Here is a 14,670-nt window from a genome sequence, read left to right on the forward strand (position 1 = left end):
GAACGCTACAACACCTCCACCTCTATCAAAAAGGAGATGGGATGAACTCGATAAAGCTATTTGTCCAGACAAAAGAACCCTGTGGAAACATTTGGCATATGGCAGATAGCGGTGATGTGAAGCTACAAAGCGTTTCTCATGCAATCTGCGTGCCAAAGGAGCCTAATGCGGGATAAGGAAATAGTGGAGAGTAGTGTGGATGCGGAAGACCAGGTTACGAGAAAGCGTTTCTCATGCAATCTGCATGCCAAAGGAGCCTAATGCGGGATAAAGAAATCGTGGAGAGTAGTGTGGATGCGGAAGACCAGGTCTACGAGAAACTGCCATCTACATAGTGACCGTCAAACCAAGAGACCATTCTTGGGCGAAGTCCGCTTCCTATACTCCAAAGATCTACTTACCCAGGGCTTCCTCCAGCCCATGGAAGCAGACATGTCCCTCACCACAGCTCGGGTGTCCCGGGATCTCTTCCGTTTCAGATGGCGACTTCGCTAGGTCGGCCTCTACTGCACCTGCTCCGCTGTCAATCAAGCTCACTTGGTCTGGAGCGTTGTGCGCAGGCACAGAACTACTGTGCAGACCACGTGAGCAGCGCTCGTGCAGTACAGGCCGAACCTGCCAAAGTCACCATCTGAAACGGAGGAGATCCTGGGACACCAGAGCTGCGACAAGGTACATTTAAGCTGTCAGGGGCTGGAGGAAGACCTGGGTAAGTAGATCTCATTTTTTTGTGACCTCGGATGCTTCTTTTAAAGAGATTGTAAGTGCAATTTTGAATTAAAGTTTGTTTTCAATCCACATATTGCACAATGAGCTTATGCATAATGAGTAGTAACGATTAGTCTACAGTGTATGAGATGATGAGATATGACAGCTAAAGGGTAATGAGAAGGATGAGAAGTGACAATAGATGATGAAATAGACAGTACAGGATGTGACATTTAAGCCCCCTCTACACCATGAGATTTTCTGTACGATTTGACTTCCGATGGCATGATCTTCTTCGATGGTATGATGGAAGACTCGATCAAACAAATTCCTCCACACTTTGTGGTTTTTTTCTATCAATTTTGATCGGTTTATCGACTTTATCGGTTAATTTGCAGCTGTTGCATTCGATAAGCAGATAAAATCTAACCTGTCCGATTACATCTCACATGAGAGTTCGGTCGAATCGACCTAATAATCACAAAGAAACATTCAATTCCGCAGTTTACTATATTCGATTGCATTTTCGATTTCAATGGATTTATCGATCACAAGCAGGATCGAACACTCATATTGCATGGTGTAGAGGGGCCTTTAGCCAATGACGAGACTGACTGCTGACCAGCAAAGAGTAATGAAAGCAGTAGGGTTGATCAGTAAAATGTAAATATTTCCAAGTTCATGCAGGATTATGTACATTTGTATGAAAATGTATGCAGCTTGAAAAACGACCAATCCGTTTAAACCATAGTGAAAGTAGATTTTCAACTTTCAAGCTGCATACAAATTTACAAAATCCTGCAAAAACTATTTGCATTTCATTGATCATCCCTAGACAGCAGATGATCGGAGTAAAAGCTAGGGGGTGATGAGAAAGGAAAGCAGATGATGAGAGTGACAGATGTAAGGAGCAGATGATGAGAGTGACAGATGTAAGGAGCAGAGGATGATGACATTCACATCTAGCACGTGACAAGTTGTGACTACTAGCATAGGATAAGCAGGCTTACATAATCCATGTTGGCAGTGGATGGACCATCAGGAACTCCCTCCTGGTCAGCGGCAGAGCAGCTCAGTCGGATTCTCCTCCTTCCGATCACTGACGCTCATATTGAGGGCAGGACTCCTACAGTAGCAGCATCTGCGGTTCCTTCCGTCACTCGGATCCGCTCTCTCTTCACTAGCGCCAGACTTGGCTCCTCCCTCTTCAGCTGCCTGCCGCTTCAGCCTTGTCCTATAGCGTGTAGATAGGCCTCTGCTGCCAAGTGATGCGGGGCTCCTATCGGCTCTTCACTCCTCCCTCTTCTAATGTCAGCCGCTGTTTGATGCCGCAGCCTCGTCCCACGTGTGTAAATAGGCCTGTGTTGCCACGCGATGTGCGGCTCCGCCCCCTCTCCCTGTCGCCCGCTGCATAGCATGTGATTTGCCTCGTGTATTGCGGGCCTCTGCAGTCACGTAATGCATTGATCTTAGCGATGGGGAGATGGGGGTACTGATTTCTGCACCGGGTGTTTCAGTAATGGTGATAGCAGAGATAGAGTTGTTTCCTCGCTGGTCGGTGAAATGGTCGGCGGAGCCACGAGACGATGGCGGAGTTACGAGGAGAGGGGCGGAGCTTCAGTCGTAGTCTGTAGTCACGTGAAGGAAGCACTGATCTTGGCTCTCCTTGCTCGCGCTGGCTTCACGAGGGGGATGGCTTAGTGATTTCAGCACTGGGTGGGCGGTTATTCTCTTTACTACATGGCTCCTCCCTCTCCAGCTTTCTCCCATTGCAGCCTCCTCCTATCCGTGTCGTCCTCACTAATGCCACACTAGGATCTTCCCTCTCTTCTCTGGCTCCAGAGCAGCTCCTCCCTCTCCAGGTATGTGCCGCTGCAGCCTTGCTTGGCTCTAGCATGTATATAGGCTTCTGCTGCCAAGCGATGCGAGACTCCGCCTTCTCTTCTCAGCTCCTCCCTCTTCAAATGTCGGCCGCTGTGTGATGCCGTAGCCTCGCCCCCTGTGTTTATATAGGCTTGTGTTGCCACGCGATGCGCGACTCCGCCTTCTCTTCTCAGCTCCTCCCTCTTCAAATGTCGGCCGCTGTCTGATGCCGTAGCCTCGCCCCCTGTGTTTGTATAGGCTTGTGTTGCCACGCGATGCGTGACTCCGCCTTCTCACCTCAGCTCCTCCCTCTTCAACTGTCCGCCGCTGTCTGATACCGTAGCCTCGCCCCCTGTGTTTATATAGGCTTGTGTTGCCACGCGATGCACGGCTCCGCCCCTTCTTCCTGTCACCCGCTGCATAGCGCGTCATTTGGGCTTTGTGTATTGCGGAGCCTCTGTAGTCACGGATCTCAGCGCTCCTTCCTCACACTGGCTTCACAAGGGGGGCGCTGTAGTGATTTCTACACTGGGTGTTTCAGCAGGTGATAGCAGGGACAGAGGGTTCTTTTACCGCTGGTCGCCGAAAAGGGGCGGAGCCACACGCGTCGCAAGGGGCGGAGCTACGGGACGAGAGGCGGAACTTCCTCCGTCTGCGAGAAGCCCCGCCTCCTGGCCGCTTAAGCTCCGCCTCCCATCAGTAGGCAGCAGGGCCGGGCCGAGGCATAGGCTGGAGAGGCTCCAGCCTCAGGGCGCAGTGTAGGAGGGGGCGCACAATTCATTTAGCTGTCATTCCTAATTGTGTTTGAAGCAGAAAGAAATAAGAAAAGGGGATACATGGCAGTGACTGCAAGCCAGATAACTAAATATTAAGGTGTTGGGGAGGTTGTGGGCCCTGGGGCACCTCTTAGTCTAATAGCAATCAGTGTGTGATGGCTGGGGGGGAGGGATGGAGGGGCGCACTTTGGTGTCTCAGCCTTGGGTGCTGGAAGACCTTGTCCCGCCTCTGGTAGGCAGCTCTGACGCTAGATAGGATACTTCGTGGAGAGTAGAGATGGGAAGTTCGGATCTTTTCAATGATCCGGATGATTCGAATCGGATCATTGAAAAGATCCGGATCTTTGATCCGAATCTCGGATCATTTTACAAGGGAAGCATTGGGGGGGGGGGGGGGGGGGGGTGAAATGACTAGCAGGACAGGAGAAGGAGAGGGAGGTGGACACACAGAGAAGGGGAGAAGATGGACAGAGGGCAGGGAGTGGACAGAGAAGGGAGGAGGGAAGCAGAGAGCATAAATGTTTGCTTGCACACAATACCCACATGCTGCAATCATATGCTTTACATATATTTCACCTACATGTTCATCTGTATACCTTGAATGCAAATGTCGCACAGTGAAAGAAAGCATTCCCCAAAGTATTCCCAGAAGATAAGTGCAGCTGTTTAGAGCTAGTGCAGGAGGATCATATTGCCCTGCAGTCACAGTGCCTGCAAAGTTACTGAGCTGTGCTGAGCCAAAAGCTTCCAATGTGTTCACTGTGCACAACTAGGAACAGACAGCCTATAATGAGCAGTGCATTGCAGCCAGTATGTGTGCTCTACACAGTGGCACCCATGTCCCCTCTACCTGTCCCTGCAAGGCTAGCTCCCCTGAGTCCCCTCCAATAGAGCGATCCATCTCTGCTCTGCTTCCAGGACCCCGCTGCCCGCTGAGAGGGGGCGTGTCGCTCCTGGCCCCGCCCCTTTTGCGATCCGAATCACTCATTTTGATGATTTGGATGATTCGACTCACAAAATAGATTCGGATCAAAGATCCGAATCGTTCATGATCCGGACAACACTAGTGGAGAGACTGTCCTGACAGGGAAACCAGGCAGAGGTTCCAGAGAAGCCCAAGTGTTAGCAAGAATGGGTGGTTAGCTGTGTGGGAGCAGAGCAGGTAAGATCCCTTGCATGTGTCCCTGACAGCAGACCCCAGTGATAGAGTGACCAGATTTTTGTGGGTCCAACCTGGGACGGGGAGGAGGGGGACGAAAAGTGGGGAGGACTGAGCGCGCGGCGAAAAATGGGCGTGGCCATGACATTGTATGGGCAGAGCTAACGTAATGATGTAACAGCGAGGCATAAGAAAGCAGTGTTTACGCCATGATGTGGACAATCAAGACTTTGCATCATGGGTGTGCAGAAACTGTGTGATGCTAATAGTATACCGTAACCACAAAGCAGCAAACATAGCCATCTATGACCATTAAATAATAAATGCAGTAACAGTTACCCCGGACACCAGAAAATAAACGCAATGGGCAACATGTCAGCACAAAATAAACGCAATGCGGGCAACATGTCAGTATAAAATAAATGCAATGCGGGCAACATGTCAGTACAAAATAAACGCAATGCGGGCAAACATGTCAGTACAAAATAAACGCAATGCGGGCAACATGTCAGTACAAAATAAACGCAATGCGGGCAAACATTTCACCAGAAAAGAAACGCAATGCGGGCAAACATTTCACCAGAAAAGAAACGCAATGCGGGCAAACATTTCACCAGAAAAGAAACGCAATGCGGGCAAACATTTCACCAGAATTAAACGCAATGCGGGCAAACATTTCACCTGGGAAAAAAAACGCAATGCGGGCAAACATTTCACCAGAAAAGAAACGCAATGCGGGCAAACATTTCACCTGGAAAAGAAAGCATTTACTCACCTGGCAGAAGTCTCCGGCCTCTGGCGCGCTGCTCCCGGGACCACCTTCCTCCTGCTCTTGTCTCCCGCGCTGACAGGGCTACAGCAAGATGGCGCCCGAAGCCCTGTACTGGAGACACATATTGTCACCAGTACAGGGCTTCGGCAGCCATCTTGCCGTAGCCCTGCTCGCCTGCCGGTGTCGGAACAGGCACCGGAAGAGGAGGCTGGAGCAGGGCTGCGGGCAATGAACTGGCACGGCGTCTATAGACGCCGCTGCCAGTTCATGAGGATAGAGTGGCCAGAGTCCCGAGGCCGTGACGTCCCGCTGCTGAAAGCGGGACGTTTCCCGGGACGTCATGCAGCCTGGGACAGCGGACCCCGAATCCAGGACGCGTCCCGGGCAATCCGGGACGTATGGTCACTCTACCCAGTGACCTCTCCCACTGACCAACAGGTACTTCCCGCTCTGATCAAAGGGAGATCTATTACTGTCACATATTGTAGAGTTGTTTTATAGATATCACATTAATTTCTATAAAAAAATCTATAAAACTGCAGTACCGACTAGCATGCGTGCTGCCAGACAGGATGCCAACACGCTGCCTGGTGCCCAGTGAAGACCTGGAGGGGGTCTGTCGATCGGCCTCTAATCTACTGCTGTGCACTCAGTCCTCCCCCTTGCTAGCAAGATCTTTCTGTCTGAAACAATCTATATTTGGTCTGGAAATCAACCGAAATTACAATTGAGCGGTCATCTTGGGGCGTCAATCTGAAAGTGATCAAATCTGTGGAAAATCAATTTATTTCTGTCAGATTCAATCGATATTCTGGGAATATACTCTGTGACAATGTTCCATCAATTGATACTTTCACAATTTGGTCATAATTGAACGAAAGTCGAACAATCAGACAGGGTGGAACATCTAGGTCAATTTGGGGCAGGGCAGGAGCGGTGGTAGATCAGCAGAGCAGACTTAACTGTAAAATGATGTGCAGTGTGTGGTAGGAATTAATTCAACTGTTCCAGAGAGGAATCTATCGTTTTTGCCACATCAGTTGGCAATCTATAAGTGTATGGCCAGCTTAACTCTCCCGATGCCCTACATCAGCCTCTGCTCTCCTTTCCTAACCCTCGGTAAGCCCCATTCACCACACCCACTCTCCAGCACTCACAGTAATGGGGAGTATCTCTTCTGTGAAAACCTGTGTTAGGCCCAGTGCACACCGAGCGGTTTTTGGAGCGATCCGCCGGCCGCATCCGCCTCTAAAAACGCTTGTCTAATGTATTGCAATGGGATGGTGCACACCGGCGGTTTGCGGTTTTTGCCAAGCCGCAAACGCGCCTCATACTGCGCGTTTGCGGTTTTCGGAAGCGTTTCGTCCTCAATGTAAAGTATAGGAAAACGCAAACGGCTTTAGGAAACGCTACAACAAGCGGTTTGACCTGCGTTTTCTTGATGGAGATGTTTTTTTCCAGGTCAAAGTGGACTTCCTGTTTGTGAGCTGTTGGATCTGGGCGAGGCTTTACAGCAAGGAAGATGGCACAGAAGTGGTTTGATACAGAAGCCTTAATCATAAAAATACAAAATATACCAGAAATTTATGATAAAAGTTTACCTGGTTATAAAGAGGTTGGGCAAGGCAATATTTATTGGAGTCGTATAGCCAAAGATTTTCTGCAGAGCACCTGGGATAAACTTTCACCACAGGCCAAAGAAGCAAAAAGTAAGTGTCATGTATTTTTTATAGCATTTGTTATCAATGTCATTTTTTATATTCCTTGCATTACTTTAGGTATTGTAGCCCCTTCCCCCTGCACAACATTGGTTTAATGATATATATCATCATTATATCTGTGCTGATCTGTGTGTTCACTTATCATGGCTAGGTGGATGTGTGTGCCTAAATGTAGATGATGCTGGATTCAGTTAGTATATGTTATTGAATATAAGCACAGTATTTGCAGGCATTTTTTTATGATACAGAATTAGATTTTTATTCACATAATGTACAAGTGTTTAGATTAGAAATGGGAGAATCATAAACTTAGGTCCCAAAATATTCAGCTAGTCTGTCTCTAATTTGCAGTGCTGTATAAGATCCACGTAATGTAGCAGCAGCAACAGGTGGTAGTACAGTTGGTGGAATCTCTTCTTCCACCTGTACCCCATCTAAGGTTCGGACATAATTGTGCAGTATGCAGGTGGCTTTAATAACTGTTATAGCATATTTAGGCTGCATTTTTATGGCTGTGTGGAAAATGCACCACTTAATGGCAGGGCCGGATTACCAACCAGGCAACAAAAGCAGTCGCTTGGGGCCCCATTCAGAGTCAAAGGGGCCCCATCAGTACATAAACCAGCCCTCGCCATCCTGTCAGCGGTGGCTGGATGGTATAATGGTTAAAGGGACTCTGAGCAGTGCAGTAACTATGGAAAGATGCATATCATTTTAAAGCTCTCTTTCTCCTCTTTCCAATGATAAATAATCCTCCGCCCTATGCCTTTTACTTTTCACTATTTTCGTGATCGAAATCGCGGCCATAGCGAAAACCAAAAGGCATAGGGTGGCAGTTTATCTATCATTGGAAAGAGGGGAAAGAGAGCTTCAAAATGATATGCATCTTTCCATAGTTACATTGTATTACACAGGACGACTTTTCTCCAAAGTCGGCAGCTCGATTCAACACAATGCAATGAAATATAAGGAACCCAGGGGGATATAATTACAAACATCATGCTGGTAGGTGTGAGGACGTAATTAATTAGTTGTGGGTATGCTTAAAGGCATACCCACAGGCACTGCTCGGAGTCCCTTTATGGGCTCTGCCTCTGACACAGGAGACCAGGGTTCGATTCTCAGCTCTGCCTGTTCAGTAAGCCAGCACCTATTCAGTAGGAGACCTTAGGCAAGTCTCTCTAACACTGCTACTGCCTATAGGGCGCGTCCTAGTGGCTGCAGCTCTGGCGCTTTGAGTCCACCAGGAGAAAAGCGCAATATAAATGTTATTTGTCTTGTCAAATGATGCCGTGCGCTGCTGATTGTGTTCAGAGCCAGGCTGTCCTCCTAGGTCCTCCTCCTGCTACTGTGCGCTCTGCCACTGCCCACTCCTCCCTCCCTTCCCACAGAGAACCACAGCTGCAGCAAGAATGATAGCAGCAGATGGCAAACGCTCACTCACTTATCCATGATCCAAGCGATAGAGATCCCGTCATCTGAAACCCATCTGTCTCTTCTACAGTGCAGCCGCTCGCTCTGAACTTCCTGATTCTCAGATCAAACAGGAAGTAGGAAGTAGTAATAGTAGTAGTATCAAAGCGGCAGCACTCTAGAGGAGACAGATGGGCTCCGGATGACGGGACCTCTATTGTTTGGATCGCAATAGGTGAATGTGAGTCATCTGGTGCTGTCATTCTCCCCCGATGCGGCTGCCTTCTATGCTGGACTATCGTATTCACTGGGATGGAGGCTGCATGGTGGCTGTCTAGTTTGGGAGGAAATCAGTTGTTCGGTGGTGGGGGTCATTATGTAATTCTGTCTGGGGAACGGCTTCCGGTTTGGCGGTGTCCAGAGCTTTCTGCTATTGCCAGGCTGGAGATGCAGGGGGAAAGTGCTGCTGCTGTGATATCTGGCGCTCTCTTCACAGGGGTGCCCCAGCCCCTGAGTGCAAATGTACCAGCCATTCATCTCTCACTCTGCATTTTGCCGCTGCTATTCCCTGCATTGTGCACCCACAGAGGAAAGCGGGCTGTTGCCCATAGCAACCAGTAGCTCGGCTGCCCCGGTGTGTGCGGCATGTTGCTGTGCAGCTGCATCTTCTGATTCTATTACGACATGATGGGGGGCCCAAATCAGTTACTTTGCTTAGGGCCCCATTTAGTCTTAATCCGGCTCTGCTTACTGGTCAGAATCCCAAAGGCACATTCAACCACCTGCCTTGCTTGTGTGAGGTGGTGGTTGAATCTCATTTTGCTTTCAGTCAAATGTCTTTGAGCATAGGGGCACATGACATGGTCAGAAAGGGCAAAAGCCTCATCACCCACAAACACACATGGGTAATTTGGTTCTTGTGTGCCAGGCCAGGGTCGTGCTGCAGGCATATTCAAAGTGCCAGCTTGAAGTTTAATTCCAAAGCGACTATGGCGAAATATAGCTGAGTCATGAGAACTACCATAACCACCCACATCCACATATATAAATTTGTATTCTGGATCAGCCACAGCCATTAACACAAGTGAGAAGTATTTTTTGTAATTGTAATAAACACTGCCACTGCGGGCAGGCATGACCACTCTGACATGTTTGCCATCCACTGCTCCTAGGCAGTTAGGAAACCGGTGTTTGTCCCAAAACATCTGAATGTTTGACTCCCACATAGCAGAATCAGGTGTGGGCATAAAGTCTGGCTGAAGCACATTCCAAAGTAAAGTGCAGGTGTCCAAAACCAGATAACGAATAGTACTTCTTCCCATCCTATATTGATAATGCAGTGCTGCATACAATTGTCCTGTAGCCAAGAATCTGTAAATAAAAAAAAAAAATGATAAATTATGTTTTTTAGTTGCTGTTCTTCGTAGAAGATGGAAGTCGGTACGTGATAGTTATCGGAAAGAGTTGGAAAAACAGTTTCAGGAATCCAAAAGTGGTTCTGGCAGCTCACAACGGGTGAAATACAAATTCACATCCATCTTAGAATTCCTCAGACCACATCATGATTATCCTACGTAAGTATAGCGCAAATGTGAGCCTATTGCTATACCATGATTAAATATATGCTTAGTATATCTTTTTATATTTTTATTTTAAGAACTGAAGATAGCCTACCACCAGACCCACCAGAGGAAGATGCAGAAGTGTTGGCACAAACAGACAGTGACCTTGATACACAAGATGTCTGTTCCCAGGACCAAGAGACAGCAACACAGGATGAGAGTGCATCTACTCCACCACAAGACACACAAAACAGGTCCCCATCTACCAGGACACGCACCAATGTGACACATAGAGGGTTCAGGGCATCTACACAAGGAAGGAGAATGGGGAGAGGTATAAGCAGGGCAGAGTATGATGAGAAGCTAATTAGTTCGATAGAAAAGGCGGTTGATCACATGGATAAAAGAGAGGAAGAAGTAGCAAAATTAAAAGATCCATGCACACAATATCTTTTAAGTTTAGTGCCTTTTCTGCAAAAAGTTCCTGAAGACAAGCAATGGGCAGCCAGGCTTGCTATCTCAAATGCCCTGGACACTTATTTACAAACTGACAGACTGCCATCAGAAGGTTGTCACCATTTCATTTCTCAACCACGCATGTCTGGCCCTCAACATCACTACCCTCAATACCAACAACAACGTTACCATACTCATCCTATGTATGAGCCACCTACTTACCCTGCTATGCATAGGCCAAACATCCGACATGGTCGCCATGGTCATTTCCCCATGCCACCCCCTGTACGTAATGAGCCACCTCATAGCTATCATACTTCATCATTGTCACATGAAAATCCAGTGTACACTGATTTGAACTTTCAAAACACCTCACAAAGCAGCTCTGACAGTACACCACCATCGTTCAATGCTGATAATACAATGACCGAATTTCTATTCCAACAAGATTGCTAGTAATTTCAGCTAGAGAAAAAAGAATGTTTTATGTTAAAATGTTGATTAATAATGTTTACCTCAATGTTATGAGGAGTCTTTCAGTTGGCGAAATAGCTCTTCTATAATTTGTATCTTTGCGTTTAAGACCATCCCTCAACTTCTCCAACAGTGTATCAAAACTGTGAAACGTGAACGATAGGTTGACAATGTAAATTGCAGTTGGTATGGCAATCTTGATTTCAATTTCAAAATTGATGCGAATATATATAATTATACATGTGGATGTCTGCCACTTTCAAACAAATACTTTGTTGTTAAAAATAAAGCGGCATTGTTACTTTAGAAAGGTGTGAGAAATAAACCATTGCACCATATAAGGTTGTCATTACTGTGTCTAACATGTTGAATACTGCATGATCAATTGACATCAAACACCTCCTTTCAGCATGCTAATATAAGTGAAAAACAACTTCTAGGGAGGTGTATGTTGCTGGTTTAAATATACCTGTTACTCAACTGTCCTCAACATTTTCTTGACTGCAGTAGTGTCTGATTAACACAACTCTAACAATAATAGACTGTGCCTTGACTATGACCACCTGAATGGCAAGCTTCTTCAGGGGCTGTTGCGACAATGATCCCAAATACTCAATTAGCAGGAATATCAGGCACCTGGTTTAATGTAAACACCACAAGAAATGTAGAGATCTATGTTTAGGCAGCATTTTGTAACATGATGTGATGCAAAACTGAGTTTGCTATGAAGCATACGACACATTTAAAGGTATATATTATACATATATTCTTAACACAGATTGTTAGATATGTACATAACATGATGAACATTTACCTGGCAATAGACATCCGGGTGTAGCCAAAAAATTTCTCAGGATGACGCCTCAAATCACTGTAGAGAATCCAAAACTGCCCCTTCCTATGCCGCACCTGCAGCATAGGATGGACCCAGAATCTCCGGGCCCTTGGTCTGCCCCTCATATATGCTGCTACAGCAAATAACAAAATCAGATCAGGATACATTCTCAGCAAAACAACCACTCTACTCTCCAAAAACCTCTCTAGAAACTCCTCAACAAACCCACAAGACTGTGAAGGAAAACACCCTTTTTAAATTGTTCAATTGACCTTAATTACTGCTTGATTACTTAACTCAGAACACATACATCATCAATATAACACTTTTTACCCTTTGTTTAAGCTATTTCAACCACTTTAAAGGAAAAAACGCAAACGCTAACAAAAACGCAACACTTATTTTACAAAACGCTAGCGTTTTCTCTCTAAACGCGAGAAAAAACGCTACAAAAACCGCTAGCGTTTTGCCGATCTGCTAGCGGTTTTGGTGTGCACTGGGCCTTAGGCCTGAAACCCACTACATAGCGCTATCGCTAATTGCAATGGCTAGCGTTTTTAAAGGGAACCTAAACTGAGAGGGATATGGATGTTTCCTTTTAAACAATACCAGTTGTTTGTCAGTCCGGCTGATCTCTTTGGCTGCAGTAGTGGCTGAATCAAACACCTGAAACAAGAATGCAGCTAACCCAGTCTGGCTTCAGTCAGAGCACCTGATCTGTATGCTTGTTGAGGGGCTGTGGCTAAAAGTATTAAAAACACAGGATCAGCAGGAGAGTGAGGAAACTGATATTATTTTAAAAGGAAAAATCCTTATCCTTCTCAGTGTAGGCCCCGTTTATACTTAATCATTTTGTACGTATTTTTTTTCTCCACAGCAGTGCATTGTGAAAAAGATTTCAGTTAAAGGGGCACTATGGCGAAAAATTGTAAAATTTAAAATATCTGCAAACATAGACAAATAAGTAGGTTTTTTCCACAGTAAAATGAGCTATAAATTACTTTTCTCCTATGTTGCTGTCACTTACAGTAGGTAGTAGAGATCTGACAGGTTTTGGACTAGTCCATCTCTTCATAGGGGATTCTCAGCAAGGCTTTTATTCTTTATAAAGATATTCCCTAAAAAGGATTTAAACAGTGATTCTGACCAGCTTCCCTGCTCGCTACACAGTTTTTGGCAGTTGGACCGAGCAGCTGCCATTCCCTAAGTGTCTTTGAAAATAAATAAAGCTTTGAGAATCCCTCATGAAGAGATGGACTAGTCCAAAACCTGTCGCTTTTGTCAGATTTCTACTACCTGCTGTAAGTGCCAGCAACATAGGAGAAAAGTAATTTATGGCTCATGTTACTCTGGAAAAAACGTACTTCTTACATTTTACAATTTTTCACCATAGCACCCCTTTAACTACTTTGGCCTCCTGGACGTACTAGCTACGCCCAGGAGGCCATGTGCGCTGCCGCACGCCCGCGCACTCCCGGCCCGCGGGTCGCTAGCCAGGCAATCAGTGAATCGGGCTATGGAGCCTGATCACTGATTGCTCTCCCCCCGAGAAAAAACGTCAGTTTCGCACGGAAACTGAGGTTTTTCTGTTCCTATTTCCCCCGACGTCACTCTAAGCGTCCGTGTTATGCTTAGAGTGATGTCATTGTAAACAAACTCATGGCTGCCATCTTGTGGCCAAAAAGCTAACTGCAGGAAAATGCAAAAAAAATAGACCAATATGTCCTAAAAAAATTGATTTGCATCCCACTCTCCCAAAAATACCCACATAAAATGTTTAATAATAAAAAACAAACAAACATTACAATTAAAAAAAAACAACACATAAATATTTACCTAAGGGTCTAAACTTTTTGAATATCTATGTAAACATGAAATATGTATATATTTTTTTAATTATAAGCTTGTAAATAGTGATGGATGCAAAACGGAAAAAATGCACTTTTATTTCCAAGTAAAATATTGTCGCCATACATTGTGATAGGGACATAATTTAAACGGTGTAATAACCGGGAGAAATGGGCACATACAATACGTGAGTTTTAATTGTGAAGGCTTGTATTATTTTAAAACTATAATGGCCGAAAACTGAGAAATAATGCATTTTTTTCTGTTTTTTCCTTATTCTTCCTGTTAAAATGCATTTACAGTAAAGTTGCTCTTAGCAAAATGTACCCCCCAAAGAAAGCCTAATTGGTGGTGGAAAAAACGAGACATAGATCAGTTCATTGTGATAAGTAGTGATAAAGTTATAGGCTAATGAATGGGAGGTGAACATTACTCGGAAGCATAAAGTGAAAACGACTGAAGGCTGAAGTGGTTAAAGAGACTCTGAAGTCTCATAAAATTCACCTTTTTATTTTAAAAATCTTTTACATCACTGCCCTAACTAAAATGCTGCATCAACGCGGCTGAACACTAACTAAATCCCCCCAAACTCCCCGGGGCACATTGCGGGGAGCGCTTCCATGAAAAGCAGGGCTTTTAGCTGTAGCTCTGCCTCTTCACGCGTCTATCAGTCTATCAGATCTCCGCCCGCCCCTCTTAGTCTTTTTTCACTGAGAGGGGAGGGGGAGAGGCGGAGATACGCACGGTTTGTACGAGCATGGAGGCAGAGCAACGGCTAAAAGCTCTGCCTCCTCCAGCTGCAAAATCCACGACCAAGAAAGTCGTGGATTTTGTGGGGGAGAGTTTGTGGGGATTTACTCAGAGTTCAGCCGCAGGGTTGCGGCGTTTTAGTTAGGGCAGGGATGTAAAAGAGATGTTAAAATAAAAAGGGGAATTTTATGAGACTTCAGAGTCTCTTTAAAGGACCACTACCGCAAAACACTTTTTAATCACCCCCATAGTAGTTACATCAATGATACAGAAGCTTCAGTGTGTAATTATTTTCATTATCCTGCATGTACCTTTAAAATATCCTCATATCAC

At 45.8% G+C, this 14,670-nt stretch overlaps 1 protein-coding gene across 2 annotated transcripts; it reads left to right on the plus strand.

Moving 5' to 3' along the window:
- The first annotated feature begins 2,383 nt into the window (after window positions 1–2,383).
- On the plus strand, window positions 2,384–11,141 carry LOC137521371 (uncharacterized). 2 transcript variants are annotated; one of them, XM_068240520.1, is made up of 4 exons: window positions 2,384–2,570; window positions 6,740–6,987; window positions 9,824–9,986; window positions 10,070–11,141. In XM_068240520.1, the coding sequence occupies exons 2-4, from the start codon at window positions 6,801–6,803 to the stop codon at window positions 10,884–10,886; spliced, it is 1,167 nt and encodes a 388-aa protein (XP_068096621.1). In that variant the 5' UTR covers window positions 2,384–2,570; window positions 6,740–6,800; the 3' UTR covers window positions 10,887–11,141. The 2 variants fall into 2 exon arrangements, with proteins under 2 accessions (XP_068096621.1, XP_068096623.1); XM_068240522.1 differs by lacking the exon at window positions 2,384–2,570 and adding an exon at window positions 3,078–3,115.
- The last annotated feature ends 3,529 nt before the right edge of the window (window positions 11,142–14,670 follow it).

Source organism: Hyperolius riggenbachi, chromosome 6 (assembly GCF_040937935.1).
Source record: "Hyperolius riggenbachi isolate aHypRig1 chromosome 6, aHypRig1.pri, whole genome shotgun sequence".
Classification (NCBI taxonomy): domain Eukaryota; kingdom Metazoa; phylum Chordata; class Amphibia; order Anura; family Hyperoliidae; genus Hyperolius; species Hyperolius riggenbachi.

Coding starts and splice junctions, on each gene's coding strand:
- LOC137521371 (XM_068240520.1), top strand. CDS start 6,801: ATGGCACAGAAGTGGTTTGATACAGAAGCCTTAATCATAAAAATACAA. Junction 6,988..9,823: donor ACAGGCCAAAGAAGCAAAAA/GTAAGTGTCATG, acceptor TATGTTTTTTAG/TTGCTGTTCTTCGTAGAAGA. Junction 9,987..10,069: donor CCACATCATGATTATCCTAC/GTAAGTATAGCG, acceptor TTTTATTTTAAG/AACTGAAGATAGCCTACCAC.